Source organism: Ambystoma mexicanum, chromosome 7p (genome assembly GCF_040938575.1).
Source record: "Ambystoma mexicanum isolate Mex_15411 chromosome 7p, UKY_AmexF1_1, whole genome shotgun sequence".
Taxonomy (NCBI): Eukaryota; Metazoa; Chordata; class Amphibia; order Caudata; family Ambystomatidae; genus Ambystoma; species Ambystoma mexicanum.
The window spans coordinates 384,481,914-384,503,610 of NC_090939.1; the positions used below are offsets into that span (position 1 = coordinate 384,481,914).

At 46.0% G+C, this 21,697-nt stretch overlaps 1 protein-coding gene across 4 annotated transcripts in view; it reads right to left on the reverse strand.

Annotated features, from left to right (window-relative positions):
* LOC138526081 (multidrug resistance-associated protein 1-like) overlaps positions 1–21,697 on the reverse strand; it is a 1,621,759-nt gene that overhangs the window by 514,388 nt on the left and 1,085,674 nt on the right. For 2 of the 4 annotated variants that reach the window (XM_069636424.1, XM_069636422.1), the window contains exon 17: positions 14,861–15,004. The exons of the other annotated variants lie outside the window; for them this stretch is intronic. In XM_069636424.1, the coding sequence (XP_069492525.1) occupies positions 14,861–15,004 (144 nt within the window). The remainder of the gene's footprint in view (positions 1–14,860; positions 15,005–21,697) is intronic. 4 annotated transcript variants of the gene reach the window in all.

Consider the following 21,697-nt stretch of genomic DNA (forward strand, 5'->3'; position numbering starts at 1 on the left):
CCTCACTGCTGTACACCAGTGTTAGGCAGAATCCTGTGCAGATCCCTTAGGGAGCACTACAGGAGATTAAGACTACAGATGAGAGCAATAAATCCCCTTTGGTATCAGTCTGTACCACAAAGATTTAGTTGGTAGCTGTGGCTGAGCGGTCAGACTTATCTCAAGAGGGAGATGAGCAGTATTCAGGTTTTACACATTAGGCCTCAGTACTATGGAACAAGGAAACACTGACCAAAGCTTTGTAGTAAAAAGAATATATATATATATATATATATATATATATATATATATATATTTATTTCATACACTTCTAGTTAAGCTTCTATCACAGTTATCAAGCAAGTTAAATTAGGTCAAGAAAGTATACACAACTAATTGTAGACACGTTTGTGCACAAGTGAAAACTGAGCAACCCGGCACAGTGCAAACCAAACACAAATGGCACTCTAGCAATTTCTCACAAGGGAGGGAAAGCACAAGTTATACAGAAATATCTTCTTACACACCCTAGCAACACTCTTCATACGTTTGTGAACCAGTTTAAGCAAGACAGTGGATCAGTATAGAAAATACTTAAATGAAAACTGAGCAAAATGGCATTTCACAAGGTTTAAAAGTGGGAAGGAAAGGGTGGTTATAAGAAGCAGGTGCACCAACACAGTTCTAGTTGGGAAGCAATCTAGAGAAGGCAGTTCTAACAAATTTACCCAGAGTCAGTAGGCCTCTGCCAGAGTCAGTGGTACAGGGCAAAGGCCCAGGAGCAAAATGTTCTTGTAGCTGCAGTCAAGTCTTTGGTTAACGATTTTGAAAAGGTGGATGCTGAAGGTGAAAGACAATGTTCAGAGAGAGGGGCGGCCAGCCCAACAGGTAGGTAAAGGATTTAAAACACCTTTAGCTCTACTGTGAAGAAAGGGCGGCCTGGCGGAACAATGTACCTTTAAAATGAAGAAGTGGCTCCTGCGGTGGCGGTTGTTCCTGGTAGTTCCTGCAGTTCGAGGGATCCAGCAGAGGAAGAGAGGCTCTCGTCATGGAGGAAGGTTGGAGTTGCTGGACTACCCAGGGATGAAAATCAGCTGCGGTGCTGCCCGACGAATAAAAGGTACGCTCCTTGAAATCGCAGTTCGGGTGGACTGGTGCCTGGCTATCCGGCCTCCGAGTACTGGGTACTGGCGATTCGACCAAGGCAGTTCCGGGGATGCGATTGGAAAACTGGTTGGCCCCACCAGCTTAAGGGAAGAAGGCTCTTTTGGATGAAGACCTTCTCTCGTTGTGTGGAGAAAAGTAGTGAGACGCTGCAGCAGGGCTTCACCGGTGGTTCAGTCGTTGCAGGGGTCTTTGGCTTCCCTCCTCTTCGGCTTCTTAGTTCCAGCGGTGACGTGTTGCTTTTCCAGTCCTCAGGACCCTGCTTTTATGCAAAAAGATCCCCATTCATACATCCTAGCTGTCACTCACACAGTGGAGGGGTCATCTTGGCGGGAGACCCTCCAGCCTATCAGGATAGAGTGAGACATGGGTTGCTGAGGCAACCCTGTCCAGGGGTCCTACTCCCCCTCCCACACAACGGACCCACCCCAAACTCAGTGGTGCCGAAAGGAGGCTTCTTGGCAAAAGCCCACCAAAAGAACAAACAAAGGATCCCCGACCTGGGTTAAGAGTTTAGAGAAAGACACGAGAAAGAAGGTATGTTAAAGTTCTGGCAAATAAAACCTACCGGAGCAAAGTTAATATTAAAATACACCGGCAGTATGTTAGAGGCTGTCAGAAAATGTGGTAGCCTCGGAACAATGGGAAAATCCCATAGGAAAATATTTGCGGTCGAATATTTACGGCAGTAACCACTGCCACCAGCCAGAAAATTTTGAGAGAGGGACTGTACAGTACCCTCTCGAAAATGAACATAAGGGAAAAACTATTAACCCTTCCCAGTACCTCCATTGTAAGATGGTTTGTACTGGTTTAGTTCATAACAATTGACTAGTAAAGTCAATGGGGATTTTATATGCCCTGGGAGACAGTAGTCAGTCCCAGGGTATGGAGTCTATGTTTGGGGGTCGCTACGACACCCCTGTGTCACTGCACAAAGGGTGCTGTGTAACACATGTGAATAAAGATGGTTCCTATTTTGGTGACAGAAACCCCATAGACATTAAACACAAAAATAGTCTAGAACACACATAGCAAAAAGGTCTAAGAGTGGGGAAAAAGAGTCTCACTCTTAGCAGGAAAAAGAAACAAACCCTTCAAATCCAGCAAAGCTGCTGGGGGACTTTATAGGTAAGGGAAATTAGCCATAGAATGAGAATTCTCCCTAACACAATAGCAAAGGACTATTATGTAGGCAAAGGTCTATGACTAAGGACTATGATGAAGGAGGATTCAAATGAAGGAGAATCTTTATAATAAAAGTCTTTAACGAAGGACTATGATAAAGGAAATGGACCATGAAAGGACCGCGACAAAAGAAAAGTAATTTAACAAAGACCTTGAAGAAGGAAAATTATTATGACCAAGGACTATGATGAAAGAGAAGGCCTATAATGAAGGACTATGACAAAGGACTACGAGGAAGGATTATGACAAAGTTAGGAAGTAGAAGGAATATGAAGACGGAAAAGGACTATAACAAAAGGGAAAGACTCTGATGAAAGAGAAGGATTATGATAAAGAAATATGTTAAAGTTGCAAGTGAAAGGGACAGAGTTAGAGATTTTGACACAGGGCGGTGGTTTCTTTAGTTTACAAGGATGTCCTGACAGACCCATTAGTATTTTAGTTGAGGCAGAGAAACCCCTGATAGAAGTAGGGAAAGTTAGGTTTTCTTGGCTAATAAAAGTCTATAGCAATCACTATGCCACCTGTGTGTGAGTCACCTCCTTCTGTATACTTACAGTACAAAGGGAAATGAAAAGGAGAAGGGCTACAACAAAAGATTATGATGAAGGAAAACTAGCACAAAGGACTTTGCCAAAGGTGTAGGACCAGGATTGTGGACTATGATGGCAGAGAAAGACCAGGACAAAGGAGAAGAACTATTAAGAATCACTGCGACAAAGGTATATGATGAACAATTATGATTAAGAACTGTTAGGAGGGAAAAGGACTTGAAGGAAAGAAACAGACTATGATGAAGGAAAATAACTATGATGAAGGAGAAAGACTAGGATGGAGAAGTATTATGAAGAGCTATTTTGAAGCATTATGGTGAAGCAGAAATACTAGGATGAAGGACTATTTTGGTGTAGAAGGACTTGGATGACAAATTAGGATGATGGACTATGACAAGAGAAAGATTAGGAGAAAGGACTAGTATGAACTAGAATAAGTAGGGTGAATATGAAGGACTATGACAAAGAGCCTAGATAAAGATAAATGACCAGGATGAATGACTATAATGAAAGCCAAGGGCAATGACAAAGGCCCTCGATATAGGCGAAGGACTACGGTGAAGGAGAAGGGATATGGTAAAGGGCTATGATAAATGAGAAAGCCTATGATGAAAAACTAGGATATAGAGAAAGACTAGGATCAAGGGCCAGGATGAATGACTATGTAGAAGAAGAAGGACTAGGACAAAGAACAAGGACTGAGATTAAGGGGAAGGAATAGGGTGAGGAATTAATGGCAAGCACTATGCCAAAGAAGACAGAGGAAGATTGCAACAAAGCAGAACTATGATGAAAGATTATGACAGACTATGACAAAGGATTATGATGACGGAGAAGGGCTAGGATGAAAGACTATGATGAAGAAGGACGACTAGGATAAAGATCTACGGTGAAGGATAGCGCTTTACAAAGAACATATTTACATACAATATCAATGAGAAAATAGTCCATAGGCACCCCTCTGTGAGAATGAACTCGGCTAAATGACCTGTTCTTTGGGAAGGTACCCACTCGAGAGTCCGCAGCCACACTTTAGCTCACTGTACCTTTCACAGGAGGGAAATATCCCTTTGCATATCAGTCTTTGTCCCGCCCACATGGGTAGACCAGCACCCAAATGCTATGGCAATTCTCTTCCGAACAAGAGTACCAACAGCAACCTCATACACGTGTTTCAGCCTTGTTGGGCCTCATCAGTGAGGTGGAGCTGTGCTTCCCTGAGCACAGTGAGCAAGGGGTCCACTTCTGGATGACCCTAGGAAACTTAGGCTTACTAAAGCTAAGTCCCTTAAACAATGAGAAAATAGTCCATAGGCGCCCCTCTGCGAGAACCAACATGGCTAAATGACCTGTTCTTTGGGAAGGTAACCACTCGAGAGTGGGCAGCCACGCATTTCTGTGCTGGACTGCCCATGCGGGCGGGACAAAGACTGAAATGCAAATGGATATTTCCCATCTGTGAAAGGTACAGGGAGCAAAAAGCAGATGGCTGCAAACTCTCAAAGTCGTTAATAACAACTGAACAGGTTATCATGCCGTGTCCTTTCGAGAGAGGGCCGCCTGCTACCTTTTTTGTACATACAATATCACCCAACCAAAGTTGCCACTCATTTATCAACCTCGGAAGGATGGAAGGCTAAGCTGGCCTTGCAGGGATTCAAACCTGCGACCTGCAGATTACACAGAGATTGCAGCAGAGCTATCTAACCAGGATAATGATGAAGGAGATGGGCTATGGCAAAAGACTACGATGAAGGAAAAGGAATAGAATAAAAGAACTATGAAGGAAAACGACTATGACCAAGGACTATAATGAAGGATTAAGATGGAATATGATGAAGGAGAAGGACTACGATTAAGGAGCTGCATTAGAGCCAAGGACCATGATGGAGAAAGAAGAAGAAAATGCACTACAATGAAGGAGCACTATGATGGTCTATGACGAAGGAGGACTAGGATGAGAACTAAGACAAAATAGAAGGACTAGAACAGAGGACTATGATTACAGAGAATGGTCAGGACAACAGAGAACTACTATGACGAATGACTATGATGCAGGATTATGATGATAAAATGTGAGGAAGGAAAAGGTCTACAAGGATAGAAAAGGACTATGATGAAGGAGAATGACTAAGAAGAAAAACTAGGATGAAGGATTGTGACACATGACTAGTATGAAGGAGAAGAAGTAGGGCAAAGAAGGCGAGATTTGATAAAGTACCAAGATCAATGTGAAAGACAAGGATGAAAGGCTATAATGAAAAAAAAAGACTATGTCAAAGGACTATGCCATATGAGAAGGACTGCAGTGAAGGAATATGAAGAGGAAATATGATGAAGGACTATGACAAACATGAAGGGCTTTAATGAATAACACGGATGACAGAGTGACATGAATAAAGGACCAAGATGAAGGAGGACGACTATGACAAAGAAGTAGTATGAAGGAGAAGGACTAGGACAAATAAGGAGTATAACAAAAGAAAAAGATAAAGGAGTAGGGTTGTTTGAAGGACTATGGTGTAGGTGAATGACTATGCCAAAGGAGAAGACTTTGGACAACGAATTTTGAAGACGAAGGAGGACTAGGACAAAGGAGAAGAACTATGATGAAAGACTATGAAGAAGGACTATGACAAAGAAGAAGGGGAAGGATGAAAGACTATGATGAAGATGATAAACTATGATGAAGGACAAGGATGAAGTAGAAACAGTAGGCTGAAGGACAGTGATGAGAGAGAAACACTGGGACAAAGGATTATGATGAAGGGTAAGGAATGGGATGAAAGATTGGTAAAGGAAAAGAACAATGGCCAAGTACTATGGCAAAGGATTATTATGGACTATGATGAAGGAGAAGGCCTATAATGAAAGAGCAGGATTAGGACTAATGACCATGATGAAGAAGAGACTAGAACAAAGTAGTATAATAAAGGAGGACTATGACGTAAGACTATGATTACCTTTGATGAAAGAGTAGGAGTATGAGGGAAATGTTGAAGGACTAAGATTAAGAATTGTAAATAAGGACTTTGATGAATAAGAAGGCATATGATGAGATTATCATAAAGGAGACAGTAAAGGACGAATCATTATGATGACAGAGAAAGACTCTTATGAAGTACAATTTTTTTTATTTGTTTTATATATTAACTTTTTTAAACATAAACCGGTTACCATGCAATACCATGAGTTAATACATCATCTTCAAATGTATATGGCCCCTTTCAACCCTTGACGTCCCTCCCCCCACCCCGAATTGCCTGTATGTAGTCTTACAACCTGCAGTATTCGTCTTGAAACACACACCCCGGCCTTGTGTTGTGCCATTTTAGGCCATGCTTTCGCCCTTGTCCTGACTGAACAATGTTACCGTAAGGGCGAACCACTGCTGTAGGTCTACTCCAGGTTCTTGTTTTTGCTCCTCTAGCGCCTTCTCCCACACTCCCGTTTCCGATGTTAACCATTTCCTGAGGTCTTCCCACCATCTATTAATACTGTGACCTTTTTCGGCCTTCCACTGCATGAATATGCTGCGTTTGGCCAGTACATATATTAGGTCTTTGATCTTCCCCATAGCTTTCTGTTTAGTGCCTATGCTGAAGAGCCCCAGTATGCATGCCTGCGGGGATTGAATGTCTAATTTATGCCCCTAGGGGCCACTTTGTTTGCAATGAGCCTCAAGAATTCCTGTATGGTGTGAGAGTTGAGGGGTTTCTCGTCACTTGATAAGTAATAGTTTTTTGTGTCAGTTCATGACATTCCTTGTCAATCTCTATTAATGCACAATTATATGAGTCTAATTGAGTGGTACGTCTATGTTTTTGTGTTTCCTTCTTTTATTTTTAGGTATGTTCTGATGTGTTTTCTTTCTTGGAATGGCCATCGGGGAAGAGGTTGAAATTATACAGATGAGGCGCAATGAGTTTCTATTACTTCTTGATTGACAAACTGGTCATCGCATGTTGTGACTTCTGCATCTGCACATTCTGTTATCACTTGAGCATCGTTGTTGCTAATAAGTGAAATACAGTTAGCAGCCTCATCATTTGGAGCAGCTACTAGGCCAAGTTGAGACTCAATGCGCTTCAACGTTTGACGTTGCATGTCCCTATGTAATTGTAGTTTCTGACTTGCGCTAAATGACTGATCTGAGCGCCATATGCACAAAAGCTGTGGTTATTGTCTGTAATGATGTGCTTGATATTTCGTAGTTAGAAAGCTTGTATTCAATCTTGGCCTTATACTTAAGTTATCGTTATCACAACATTGAGTGTCTGGGTTTGAGTGGGTTACAATGCCTTGATTGGGCTCTAGTTGACTGGTTGCCACCCTTGTATGTCTCTAGTCTATAGCATAGTTCTAAAACTGAGTTGTTGTCAATAGTGGGGCTATATAGCATGAGCTGGAAACTTTATAATGTTGCTGATTGGAGGTTGGTGTTATGAACTATTAGAGCAGTGGTATTCAAACTTTTTATGCCGAGCCCTGCTTGAGTAAAAATGTTGTTGCTGAGGCCCCCTTGAGTAGAAATATTGCTGCTGGACCCCCGAGATGTCATTTCTGCTTATATATCCTATTAAAATCAGTCAGCGTACTAACTTTTGGAACAGCCTTGCGTTCACCCCCTCCCCCATACTCTTTGGGCCCCCAAGGGGGGGGGTGTGGGGCAGCGCCACAGTTTGGAGACCACTGTATTAGATTTTCACACTCCGGGGGCGTGGCCTGGAGCTCATGGTGGACAGAGGCTGAGGCGCCGAGCTCCGGCCGAGATGCTGCATCTTGATCCTTTTTCGCCGTAAGCAGGCATACCTCCGGGGCCGCATCGAACCACGGTTGTGCGGAAACCGATCCTCATCAAGAGACAGTGCCTCCGATAAGAAATCGGGACGCAGAACGTCCACGATCCCGCCCGTTCTGCCCTACCCCCCCGTCCCAGCCGAACCTACGATTGGCGGCCGTTCCATGACACCGCATAAACTCGAGACCAGGCAGTCAGCTATTCCCGCCGCAGCACCCGCAGGAGGAGAGAGGCGCCAAGACCGCAGTCGAGGCACGCACTGAAGACCGCTGCGCTTTACCGCCCCCTACAACACGAAATGCACCGGGCATCGGACGGCCGGACACAGCTCTTTCCCCGAGTCCGACCGCGGGAGCCCGAAACACGAGACATGAGGGGGAAACCGCGAGGAGACACAGCATCGGCTCCCTGCCATCTACGAGACCGCTATGTTGCCGAGTCCCGTGGGTAGCGGAGCCAAAGTCACTGAGGTGAGGAGACCTGGGGGGCACGCTACCAGACTAAGGGGGCTATTTGAATCACCACACTGCCCCATGACACCCTGACCTCAAGCCCACGGCGAACCACTTGAGAAAAGAGGACAATAATCCCAACCCGCTGTGCGAGACCCCAGGCCCCCAACATTGGGTACTCCCCAAAACTCTCATTAGCAACAAAGAGACGCCGAAATCATTTGGAGCATTCACGCTACTGTGCCACAGGCGCTGCAATTTGAGTGGAGCACGCGCCTCTCCAGGCAACTGCAACAGTACAGCCCCCACTCACCTACCGGACCCTGAGACCCACCATAAGGGCCATAAGCGAGAACTGAGGCACGAATCTCACCAGATAGGCCCAGCGCTAAAGCGCCAAGACATTAACATGTCCTCCAGGAGCAAACCGAAACCCTCCAAAATGGACAAGTAAGTCACCACCAAGCAAAAAACTCAGCCACCCCACACCTCCACAGTCCAGAACCCGCACAATCAAAGGGTGCTGATTCCGCCGAAAATCAAACCCAAGTACTAGAAGCCATAGCATCGCTGCGCACATATACCGATTCCAGAATAGACAAATTCAGATCAGACATCCAACTGATGCGCCAGGATGCTAGAAACTTAACAAAAAGGGTGACGAACTCCGAAACGGCCATTAAAGAGACGACAGAAGAAACAGTCGAACTGAAATCCAAAGTCGCAGACCTTGAAAGGCAGGTCGCCATCCTCGAGGCCAGAACCAAGGAAGCCGAGGGACGTGCCAGACGGGGAAACATCAGGATACTGGGAGTGCCAGAAGGCGACGAAGGCCCGAACCCAACAGCATACGTAGAGGCCTTCCTACAACAAGAAGTAGGCGCAGGAAAACTTACACAAGGCTTTGCAGTTGAAAGGGCACACAGGTCCCTCCAGAAGAAACCCCCCCCAGGATCCCACCCTCGCCCGATAATCGCCAAAATACTTAATTTCCAAGATCGAGAAACCATATTGAGGCACTCCAGGGAAGAGGGCCCCATAGAACGTGGCAACGCTAACATCTCTGTCTACCCAGACTATACCCCAAAGGTGCAAAGGGAGAGAAACTCATTCGTACCTATCAAGGCCAGACTCTGGCAACTGAACCTAAAATATATGTTACTCTATCCATCGAGACTAAAGGTCATCCACAAGGGCCGTGCGATCTTCCTAGAGTCCCCAGCAGCCGCCAATATGTGGATGGAAGACAACAATCTAGCAGAAGACGGGGACACCTATCCCAAGGGCAAATGAGGAAATCCACTTATCTACGCACTTGACACATAAGCGCATACACATCACTACCCTACGACAACCAAGGAGGTAACCTACACCACTATTTATCAAACAGATGCGGCCCTCGCTTGGCCTCACCCCAGGCACAGGACCTAGCCCCCACGAACAGACCAGGACAGGCCAGTTGCCTGCTCGACCCCACTCGAGCCTGATACCCGGATGGGACCTGACGGCGCAAGAGCACCTGAGCACCGCGAGAAAAACACAGTCGCTGGGCGCACCAGTTCCAGTTTTGTTAAATGTTACTCTAGTTACACAGTCTTCACACTAGCGCAACCAACAAGGCAGAGGACAAGACCACCGCAGATCACAAGCAAAACCAGAACTAAGAACCGAGATCTGGGAACCACCGAGGATGATCAACAACCGATGAGAAACACAGGAAAGGGCAGACGCACGGAATCCAACACTCCATCCCAATGGCGACACAATTGAAAGTGATAACTTGGAATGTACGTGGTGTGGGATCATACTTGAGAAGGAATAGGATCCAATCCTATCTCCGCAGAAAGAAGGTATCCATTGCACTACTCCAAGAGACCCACCTGTCGAAGGAGTCCTCGACCAAGTTAGTTGAGTGGTGGGGAGGCACCGCAAAAGGAGCACCCTACTCTAGCTATGCTCAAGGAGTTTTCACATGGGTGAACCCAAACGTGCCATTCTGCCTACTGGGCTCGGAGGCAGACCCTGAAGGCAGGTATCTAATAATATGGGGAACGTTTGAACATATGGCGGTCTGTATAGTGAACTCCTACTTTCCACAACACGGAATTCCCTCACACCTTAAAATGCTCTGTGCCAAAATGACACATCACAGGGAAGGCACCTTCATATGGGCTGGCGACTTTAACTGCTACAGAAACGGAAACATGGATAGATCCACACCCCCCCAGCAACCGAGAAATGCCACCACTCAAGCACTCAACGATGTGCTGGATCACCTCAACTTGGTTGACATTTGGAGAGAACAAGACCCCAATGAAAGAAGCTACTCATATTACTCGGCTCCTCACAAGATTCACACAAGGATCGAATATCTGTTCATCAACAGAGAGCAAACCTCAATGGTAGACGCAACAGCATACCTAGGCAGATCGATCTCCGATCATTCACCATTAATTATGGAATGGAAATTAAGGGGACCCAGACCACCGATCCCAACATGGAAAATGCCCACCCCAGACCTTACGGATCAAGAATTCAGGGAAGCCCTCGGCAACAAACTTGAGGAGTACATAAACAACAATAAAGGTTCTGTATCAACCTGGAGCACGCTTTGGGAGGCGATGAAGGTAGTGATAAGAGGAGAGGTGATAGCGGGGGCTGGAGGCATCCGGAAACACCTGACGGCAGCCCTAGAAGAATGAGAAGTTGAAATAACATGCCTCGAGGCATGCACTGTCGCCAACCCGGAAATGGAAGAGCCCCTATAAGAAATTTGCGAAGAATGTCGCACAACCTGGGACAGGCTAGTCAAATTTGACTTTGCAACAAACACCGCCAAAACCCACAAAGAAGCCGATAAACCAGGCAGGATACTAGCCTGGTTATGCAAACGAGAACAACCAAGACACACTCCTACAGAGATCATAACTGAGAACGGGACAACATGCAGGACCCAACAGGATATTAACAACGCCTTTGCAGAGTTCTACTGTAAACTATACTCCCACAATAGGCAAATATCCAGAGAAGAAATCAAGAACACCCTGGATGAGATTGGGCTACCGAGACTATCCGAGGAACAGAGAGAAGCTTTGGAAATGGAGATCACTACAGAAGATGTTAAGGAAGCTATCAGGTCGCTGGCCACCTGTAAGACTTCTGGCAGTGACGGCCTCCCGTCTGAATTTTATAAAAGTTTACGAAGATATCATCACTCCGATACTACATGAGGTCTACACGGAGGCATACGAAGTAGGGATACTCCCTACCACTATGAAAGAAACAATCATAATCCCCATGCTTAAGCCCAACAAACCACCCACGGACTGTGATTCATACCGCCCATTAGCAATGCTAAACTACGACAGTAAGATCCTAACCACTATCCTAGCCAACAGACTTGCAAAGGTGGTGGGAACCCTGATTCACGATGACCAAAATGGCTTCGTCCCGGGACGCAACACCACGGCCAACCTAAGAAGACTTCAACACACTATGGCGGAGACCACTGCGAGAGACGAGGATCTTGTGGTACTCTCACTCGACGCCGTCAAGGCCTTCGACTCCATATTCTGGGAATGTTTGGTCGAGGTGCTGAGGGAGTTTGGATTTGGAGAGGGTTTTGTGAGATGGATCAAGGTGCTCTACAACTCACCAATGGCTAGAGTGAAAACTGGAGGGATGATCTCGAAGCCCTGGGAGATTCAGAGAGGCACTAGGCAAGGGTGCTCGCTATCACCGATGCTATACATCTTAGGCTTGGAACCAATTGCCATCTATTTTAGACAACAGTTCTTCGACACAGGCATTAAACTAGGCGACCAACACTCCATAATATCCCTGTACACCGACGATGTACTCTTGTACGTGAAGGACCCACAAATAAATGCACAAGTCATACTAGACGTCCTCGACAAATACCCTCCAATCTCTTCCCCAAGGAAGTACTCTGGAACCCCCCTCAAGCAGACACAGAATGTCCTCATGATAGCGAAATTAGGCAGACAGATCTGGACCAGAACTCGCTCCATTCTACAATCGAGCCATCCATATTCACCCAACTCTCCCATCCTAGCGGATGCATGCAAAACCACGACGGATCTGAGGGTAGGAAGAAGCTGGGAGAGTGCCGGGATCTATGTATGGGGGGACATGTTCGAAGAGGACAAATTCAGAGACTTTGAATCGATGCAGGAGGTTGAAGGACTCTCCAGCAGCCAATTTCTATGGTATCACAGACTCAAACAGATCGCCAGAAGCAAATGGGACAGCTGGCCCGAGGAACCCACTCCGGACCCGTTATTACAGGAGATATACGAGCTAGCGGATGGATGGAAACCGGTAACCCGGCTCTACAGCCGATTGATGGACAAACCTAACCCCAAAGGCACAGCACTCAAGGAGAGATGGGAAATGGACCTGGGCATCATGGGAAAGAATTTTATTGTACCCAAAAGAGGTGTCCCGAAACGCCAGGTTCAGGCAGATACAACTGAATACCCTATACAGGACGTACATGACCCCACAGCGGGTGGCAAAATTCAACAAGAAAGTCTCACCGATTTGCCCCTGGTGCGGCAGCGACACAGCCGACATGATCCACATGTTTTGGACCTGCAATAGGGCAAAGACACTCTGGTCCAGAGTTAGGCAGACTTGCACAACTGCTGGCATAACTAGATATGAGTGGGACCCGAAAGTCTGCTTATTAGGAGCTCAACCCAAAATAAGTAAATACAGACACGTAGTCAAACTGATGGACCTATCCTGCATCTTTGCGAAAAGAACCCTAGCTATGGCCTGGAAGTGCCCAGGGGGCCCGAGATATGAACGCTGGATTAAGGAACTAGAAAGGTGGCCCATGGCAGGAAGGGGGCAACTATGGAACAGACGAAGCAAACAACACCCTCGAATCGTGGAAGGCCCTCCTAAGAGATGTGCCCTTTACTGCAGACCACAAACTCCCCTGAAGGGAACCCCAGAAACAACATAATGCCAGGAAGCGGTTCACCTAAACTTCCAAAGACGCCCGACTTGACCCAACCTCGGTGCCCGAACTCATGAAGTCACCTACCTCTGCCCCTGTATAGACACTGAAGATACCACAACATCTAATGAAGACTGTTTTGTTTGTTTGTTTAACACCTCATTTTTTGTTAAATGTTAACTATATTTAAATTCTAATAAAATACGTTAAAAAAAAATATTAGATTTTCACACTCCGAGTTCTTAATCACAGTGACAATATTAGATGAACAGTCTTGACCGACATGCTCAGCGTGCTCAATTATACTTGAGGCGCAGATCGCTCATCAGATTATAATACATCTGGTAGGTAATGTACTGTGCAATTAAGCGAACTGTGTCGTCGGCCAGCAATGAAAAAGCTGTTTTTTCCTACCAGTGTTCAGCATAGTTTTAAACCAGAGGCGTGATAGATAAATCTCCTATGCTTCCTGAATACATCCCGCTCGAACCTCTAGAACCCTGGCTCCACATGCAGTAAGCAGATTTCAGTCTTTTGGCTGCAGACTTACCCTTACACGTGACCCGCTCACTTCACGTGTGCACGCTCCTCAGTGGGTTAAGTGTATCTCCAATAGATGTGGGCGTGTCGTGTCTCCGCAATCAGGACCAGATTTGGGTTGTTTGCAGGAGTGAGGAGAGAAAGCTTGCAGCTACTGACTCCCATTACACTTGACCCGCTCACTTTGTGCTTACGATTCTAAAACCGGAGGTTTCCTTATGAAACATTTAAACATTTTCCCTGATGTGTACATTTCAGGGGCAGGTGATCCGCTGTTTCTCCCAAAAGCTGTTATGAGAGATTTGTGATGTCCATTTCAGAGTTGATTCAGGTATTTTATTTTATCTGCTCTGAAGATCTATGTCACATGTTCAGATGACAACAATTAACCTTCCCACACTCGGTCTTAAGTTAGTTTAAGATGTTGAGACTGGTAGAGAACATTATCCTCTTCGGGGCTCAGTCAGGCATTCGTTCTTTTGTTGGGAGCGGAAACTGAAGAGGAAATGCTAATGGTATCAGTCAAGGTGCGGCTTTGATGTATGCTTTGCCACCTGGAGAGGGAGTACCAGAACACTTGTACTCAGAGGATGAAAGTTGAAGTTTCTTTTTTAAGCAAAAGAAAAAATGGTGTTGAGGTGATAAGAGAATACAAAGGGCTTTTCTTGGCAAGGCTGCTTCTCAGATAAATAGTCTTTCTTAGACCCAGAGGGGTCTTCTGCAAAATCACTTGGCTAAGGGCCAGCAGAAGCAATCCCCCCAATACTAGCCTGCCAATTCTCCCCCAGTTCCTTAATCCTATTTTGGGTTACGTTGATCTCTGTGGCTTGAAGAACCCAAAACTCATGTTCCCTCACAAATCTTTCTGGAAGGGTGGGTGAGATGTTATTACAATTATTTGATGTTTTATTAGGCACCACATGTATACAAGATACTTCAGAGCACACACAGACAGGAGAAGTATGGAAAGTAAGTATGGCCTGAATGCGTGGTGATAGATGTTGCAGGCTTATCCAGACATATAAAGGCATACATTACTTTAGTATATTCCTGTCTGGAAATGCTAAAACATTAAATAAAAAATAAGCCATAAATGCATCATGGACAAGTGGCCATGATACGTTCTCATAGATTCATATCTAGTCAGGGAAGGCCTTCCTGAACAGAAGAGTTTTCAGAGCTTTCCTGAACCTACCTCAATTGTTTGGGGTCTTTGCGCTTGTCCAACGGGGGGGCATTCAACAGCATGGGTCCTGAGAATGCTTGACCTCTTTTCTCATATTCCTTCTTTGTAGAAGAGCTCACCACTACATTGTGCGATGTCCGGGAGCGTAAACACCTATGGGGTGGGGGGTATATTTGGTTATTCAGTTGGACACATATCTTGAACTTCATCAATGCCTCCTTTCAAATTAGCTCCATCCCAGGTGTCATCAAGGAAACCCCAGCTGTCATTAAGGAAACCTGGGTCATGCCCCTCATCAAAAAACCTACCCTCGATCCCGCCCTCCCTACCAACTACCGCTAAATTACTACCATTCCCTACCTACTCAAAAACCAAGACCGTACAGCATACTTCCAACTCCAAGCCTACCTAGAATCCAACAACCTTCTGGGCACCCGCCAATCTGGCTTCAGGCCCAGGCACAGCACAAAGGCTGCCCTCCTCGACCTTAAAATTCATCTTGATGGCATCCGCGACACAGGAAAACTAGCCATCCGCCTCCTCCTCGTCATCTCCGTAGCCTTCCATCTTGTTGACCACAACATTCTATGCCAACACCTCACCACCAATTTTAACTTCTGCAGAGAAGCCACTGACTGGATCAAAGCCTTTCTCAGCCAATGCTCCTCAAGGGTCTTCATAGGCTCGGAGGCCGCCAACCCCTTACTTGTACCCTTTGGTGTCGCCTCAGGGATCCTGCATTTCACCCACCTTGTACAACATGTACACAAAACCTTTGTTCAACCACTCCTCTACGCAAACTTTGCAAATGACAACCAAATCATGTTAACAGTAACGGGTAAACACGACACAGACTCCGCTAACATCAATCAAGTCTACAGCATCATTCAGGCCTGGATGGCGGAACACCATCTCTGCCTGGTATCAGGTAATAAAATCGCGGCAAAAATGTCAGCGGTAATAATAATTGTGGCAAAAATGCTGTTGTTTGACCTGGTAAAGGTGTACCCCATTATACCATTTAAGGGGTGCGGGGGTTGCAGGGGTGTCCCCCGCTCACCTTAAATTGTATAATTGATCCGGGGGTTGTGGGGGTGTCCCCTGCATCCTTTACATGATTGTGGCAGCTAAACCACAGCATTTTTGGCACAATATTTTGTAACCACAGCCATTTTTCCAGCGATTTTTAGGCATGGAACCCTCTGCCTGAATGACGACAAAACCAAGCTCCTCATAGTAGGTTCCCCATACCACCTCAAATGTCTATACCCCGCCTTTGCATCCTTCTGCATCAACGGTAACCCCACTAGCGTCCCTAGCCACGTGAAAACACTAGATGCCCATCTAGATGCAGAATTACCCATGCACAAACGAGTCAAGGCCCTCGCCTCCTCAGCGGCCTACACCACTAGACTCATTAATCTCAGCAGGAAGTTCCTTTCCACTGAAAATTGACTCGCCCTCTCCAGAGCCATTATAGGCAGCAAATTGAATTATTGTAATTCCATCCTTGCAGGCACCTCCTAAAAAAATCTGGTTAAACTTCAGCTGATCCAAAACAATGCCTTCAGGAAGTCTGGGGCTTTTAGCGCTCAGACAACATCTCTCAGGGCCGACGTGATGCCCATTGGTTGCCTATCAAAGCACAAATTGAATTCAAGATTTTCTCCCTAACACACAGGTGCATTCACAATACTGCACCCTCCTTCCTCACCCAACGCATCTTGAAAGGAACCAAACTCCCCTGCCTACGTCCCTCATCCACTCTGTCATTAGCCAACCCCAGATTCTTGAGGAAAAGAGCTGGAGGCACCTGTTTCACTGCCATTGCCCCCACCCTGTGGAATGCCCTACCCCCACACATCCAAGAGCAGACATCCTACCTCATCTTCAGAAAACTGTTAATAACCTGGCTGTTCGACAAATATGACTAACTTGGAATCAGGGGTCTACCGTTACCTGTTACTATCAAACTATCATGCTTATGTACCCTATTGTATCCTCTGTCCATCCTTCCTAAGTTTATTAGTGCCATGATACCTACAGGTTTGAGTGTTGCCAACAAATGCAATACATAAATAAATAAATAAATATTTAGGACTCCCACCCCAGTAGAGCTTTCTGATGATGAATAGGAGTTTGAACGTGCTGTGGTACGAAATAGGAGCCATGCTCCTACAAGACCCAGGTTATATACTAAATAACACAATTAGGACATTTCTATAATGAAGTCAGTGAAGATGGAAGGCAATCAAATCAAGTGAACCACTTTTCTAAAGGACCTAGTGTCTTGACTCCAAAGTAGAATTCCTTAATTTAAATTCCAAAGTTACTGAAGCATCTGAACCAAGGACAATGGGCCTCATTAGAAGGTTGCCAGTATCCTGGCGGTATTACCGTTACCAGTACTCGGTCCGGCGGAATTACCTCCGGATTATGAGTGCTGGTAAGGGTGGTAAATCCCCATTCCATGAAGTCCCATATGACTCCATAGGGGGATTTGTTGATATTACTGGCATTAGAATTACTGGCACCGGTAATATCGGGTATGTTTGCTCTGGTAAACAGGTGCTTTGCTGGTGTGGAAATGTGACGGTATATGTGAATACCGGCACATTAATTTCGCACCAACAAAGTCTCGATGAGGCCCAATGTCTTTTAAGTCACTTAAAATCTCAGGGTGGCTAAGAAACCACTTTTTTAGCCTTTGCTAATGTCTTGATTTGTGCTTCTGTTGAGACTTATCTCTTGTTCGATGACTATCTTGGCCTGTCGTTACTGCCTCGACAATGAGAAGACATTAGATCTGCTACTTAAGTCTGGCATGTATGATATCCCTCTTACCCTATGGGTTTCTCTGCTTTTAACTGGGCAAGAACAGAATCACCCCCTCTTGCCCTAGGGCTTTATCTGGTATTTTGCAGGTAGGTATTCCCCCTAGAAGGGTAATTTTGGGGGAGGAGTTTCTCCCTTCTTACCTTGGTTCTGAAGGATTTGCAAGATTATTTAGATTGGTCTGGGGACCTTGCAACTGCCACCACAAAATGCATTAGAGTGCCCATGTGGCTATTCCTTTATTTGTATTATTATTATTGGGGTATTTATTGAGTGCGGACCTAGCTTTGAGAAACAACAGAGCTCTTAACAATCTTAGTGGGAAAAACATGGTGAGGGGAGCAGAGAAATAAGTGAGGAGTTAACAACAGCGGAGGGGGAAGGTGGGTAATTTGTCATCAAGGGATCTACAAGCAAACAGTGGAGGAAACAGTGAGGATCTCAGATAACCAAGTCTCAAGAAGGGTAGGGAGTCGAGGGTGTGTGGACCTAGGTTTTAGGGAGAAGCTATCCTTTGAAGGAGAGGGTCTTGAGCTTCCTCCTGAAATGTAGATGTGAGGGGGAAAGTCTGATGTTGACAGGGAGAAGGATCCAGAGTCTTGAGACATAGACAGAGAAGGCCCGTCTTCTTAAAGTATGCACATGTCATTACTTCTGTTGGACGTAGGCCTCCAGAGATGCAGAGTTTCTCAGTGAGGTAGCTTGGGGACGTCAAGGTGACTGCCTTGTAGATGATGCAGCAGGATTTGAAGATGATCTGGTCTTACAGCGGGAGTCAGTGCAGTTTGATGAGGCGTAGCGTGATGTGGTTGAATTTGAGTAGTCCTTTGATAAGTCATGGTGAAGCATGCAGGACACATCTCAGGGGTGCAAAGTACTTGCCGGAAGGCCTTCCAAAAAGGCATTGCCACCATACAGGTGGGAGAGGACAAATGCTTAGACAGCAGATCTGAAGTTATTTTCTGGGTTGAAGGGCTTGATTTTCCACAGGAGACAAATGGAGTACCAAGCTGTTTGTGTCTTCCTTACTATATGATGTTTGTAGGAGAAATGTGTGTCAATGTCGAACCCAAGCGACTTGGCGCAGGTGGCCAGCTGGGGTTTGAAGCCATTGAGGTGCATAGCAAAGAGCCATGTCTGGATGTCAGGGTGGTGTTGTTGGTCAGGAATAGGAATTCAGTCTTCAGGTTGAGTTTCAGGTAAGCACTGGACATCTATGACTATCAATGAGAGGCAGTCCTTCAGTCTGTGGATATCTTCAATGGAGGCTATCTTGAGGAAGGGAAGATGGGTAATGGGGCAGTAGTTAGTGAGGTTGTCAGTATTCAGTGGTGGTTTCTTGAGAAGCATGAGGATTTGACGCGAAGGTGCCTTGAGTTACGGAGCCGTTGATGATTGTCAGGTAAAGGAGGAGTGCTTCAGTAGGAAGGGTCTTGAGTACGGCGGCATGGTGGGTGTCGTCCCCATATGATGTGGCCGTGAGTAATGCTAGGGTGGCAGTAAGATCTTCCATAGTCAGTGTCTTGAAAGTTGTTCAGATAGTTGTGGTTTTGTGAGCTGGGATGTGTAGTGTGCCGTCAGTTTTAGTGATGGTGTCTATGTATTGGCAGACATGCTGATTTTATCGATGAAGAAAGTTGATGGTGGTGGATTTTTCAATGGAGTGAAGTATGGGTGATTTGGGCAGAGGGTTGATGCAGTGCTTGATGGCTTTGAAGAGGTCTCTGCTTTTATGATAGGCCTTGGCTATGATGTTTTGGTAGTAGTTGGCCTTGGCAGTGGTGATCAGTCATCTGCGTGTAGCACAGAATCCCTGGAGCAGGGTGAGGTAGGATTTGCTGCAGGATTTTCACCAAGTCTTTTCTTGTTTTCTGATGATTTGTTTGTTGAATTTGAGTTCTTGTGTGTATCAGGATGCTCTAGGTTTAGGCTTAAGGGTGCATTGTTTCACTGGGGCATGGCAGTTGATGTTGGTTGTGAGGGTGGTATTTTTAGTTCTTGGACAAGCGAGTCACAATCCTGGTTCTTCAGTGGTAAATCAGCCCATGTTAAGTGGAGTTTGGCGAGGTTTTCTGTGTGAACCTCCAATGGAACATTCTTGAATGATCTAGAGGCTTGTTTGCTGTGTTTTCGATGTTTTCTTGACTTCTGTGCTGTGACTAACGTCAAAGGACATTGGCAGCTGTGATCGTGGGTGGGTAGAGTGGTGATGATGAGGTTGAGTATATTACCTTTCCTATGAGTTGGGTATTTCGTGTGATGTGTGAGGTTCAGTGTGTTGAGAAGGCAGTAGAGATTGTCCTTCATAGGCTCCGTTGCTGGGTTGGTAGGGATGCATTCCTGATATACTTCTTTCAATGTCTGATCACTCCCAGCCTCTGGGTCCAGGTTCTCAACAGACCTTTCAATCTAGGACTATCCCTCTAGCCTGACCTGCCTTATGCTACGAGTATTCTGGCACAGCCTCCGCCTTCTATCTTTCCTTGTCTCTAGTGGCCGTTTTGGAACTTGCCAACACGGCTTCTGAATTGGTAATGCTTCTCCTTCTCCATTCACTGTCTCGCTACTCTTACTCTGGAACGCCATCCTAACATCCACAACGTCAGGGGAGTTGTGCCTCATTTCATACAACTAGCAGAAGAGTAATTAGAGCATTGAGGGATTACATTTGTAGGTGCACTTCCTCATTAGTTTATTTTATTTATTTATTTATGTGTTTATTTGTATAGCACCTATACACAGAGAAGTGTTTCAAAGCGCTCGGGGGGCGGGGGGGTAGGGGGTAAAAACAACAGTCATTCAGAGCCCTTGACCTTCTGAATGATACAGGCCTGCTCAGAGCACGGTAAGTGCAGGAATACGTGCAAATAATACACATAACAGTGAAGATAACTCTTTCATGTCTGACGACAATCCTTTGTTTTTAAAAGTGCCTTACACAAATAGGGTAAAGGTGGGTGGGGTGGGTGGGCAGGGTAGAATTCGATTTTAGACAGGACAAGGTGAAAACACATGCAGCAACTGGGAACAGCTACATTTGATTTTAGGCAGGACCAGGTTAATAAACATGCAGCAACTAGGCACAGCTAAATTTCGATTTTTGGCAGGACAAGATGAAAACACATGCAGCAACTGGGCACAACTACATTCGATTTTTGGCAGGAAAAGGTTAAAACACATGTTGCAACTGGGCACAGTTAAATTCGATTTTTGGCAGGACAAGGTGAAAACACATGCAGCAACTGGGCACAGCTAAATTCAATTTTTGGCCGGACAAGGGGAAAACACATGCAGCAACTGGGCACAGCTAAATTAGTGGGAGTCCAGGTGAGATGGAGTGAGCGGTGGTACAGTCCCAGGTGTGAAGGAAGAGTATCGACAAAGTTAGTTGCGGGATCCTCCACCACTTTGATAGACGCTTCCTGCACCTCATCAATTTCCTTTCTTCTCCTGCTGTCCCCTCTATCCCTTCTGCGGCTACCTCGCCTCCCCCTTCTGCCTCCTCCGTAGCTACCTTGCCTTCTCCCTCTCTCACTGCCCCTTCTCGGGCTCCTTCTACACCTCCGAAGGGCGTACCTCTGATCGGTACCCCTCCCCGGAAGTCCTTCAAGGATGGCAACCTTCTCCATATTGCCACTCTTAACTCTCGCTCTGCGGTCAAACACTCCTCTGACATCTGCCACCTTCTGGAAGAACTTGACCTCGATGTCCTCGGTCTCACTGAGACATAGTTCACGGCCAGCTCTGTCACTAGCTTTGACACGCTCCTACCTGACGGCTACAAGATCCTCTCCACGCCCAGCTCCAGCCGCTCTGGAGGGGGTGTAGCTCTGATCTTCCCCGAGTAGATTCCTGCCTCTGTCACTCCTACGCAGGCCTACTCTTCTTTTGAATGCCTCGTTTGCAGGCTCTCTCTCTCCCCTAGCCATTCCCTTACTGTGGCTACTATCTATCGGCAACCTGGTCAGATCTCCTCTTTGCTCTCTGAGTGGGCGGACCGCTCCTCCTCAC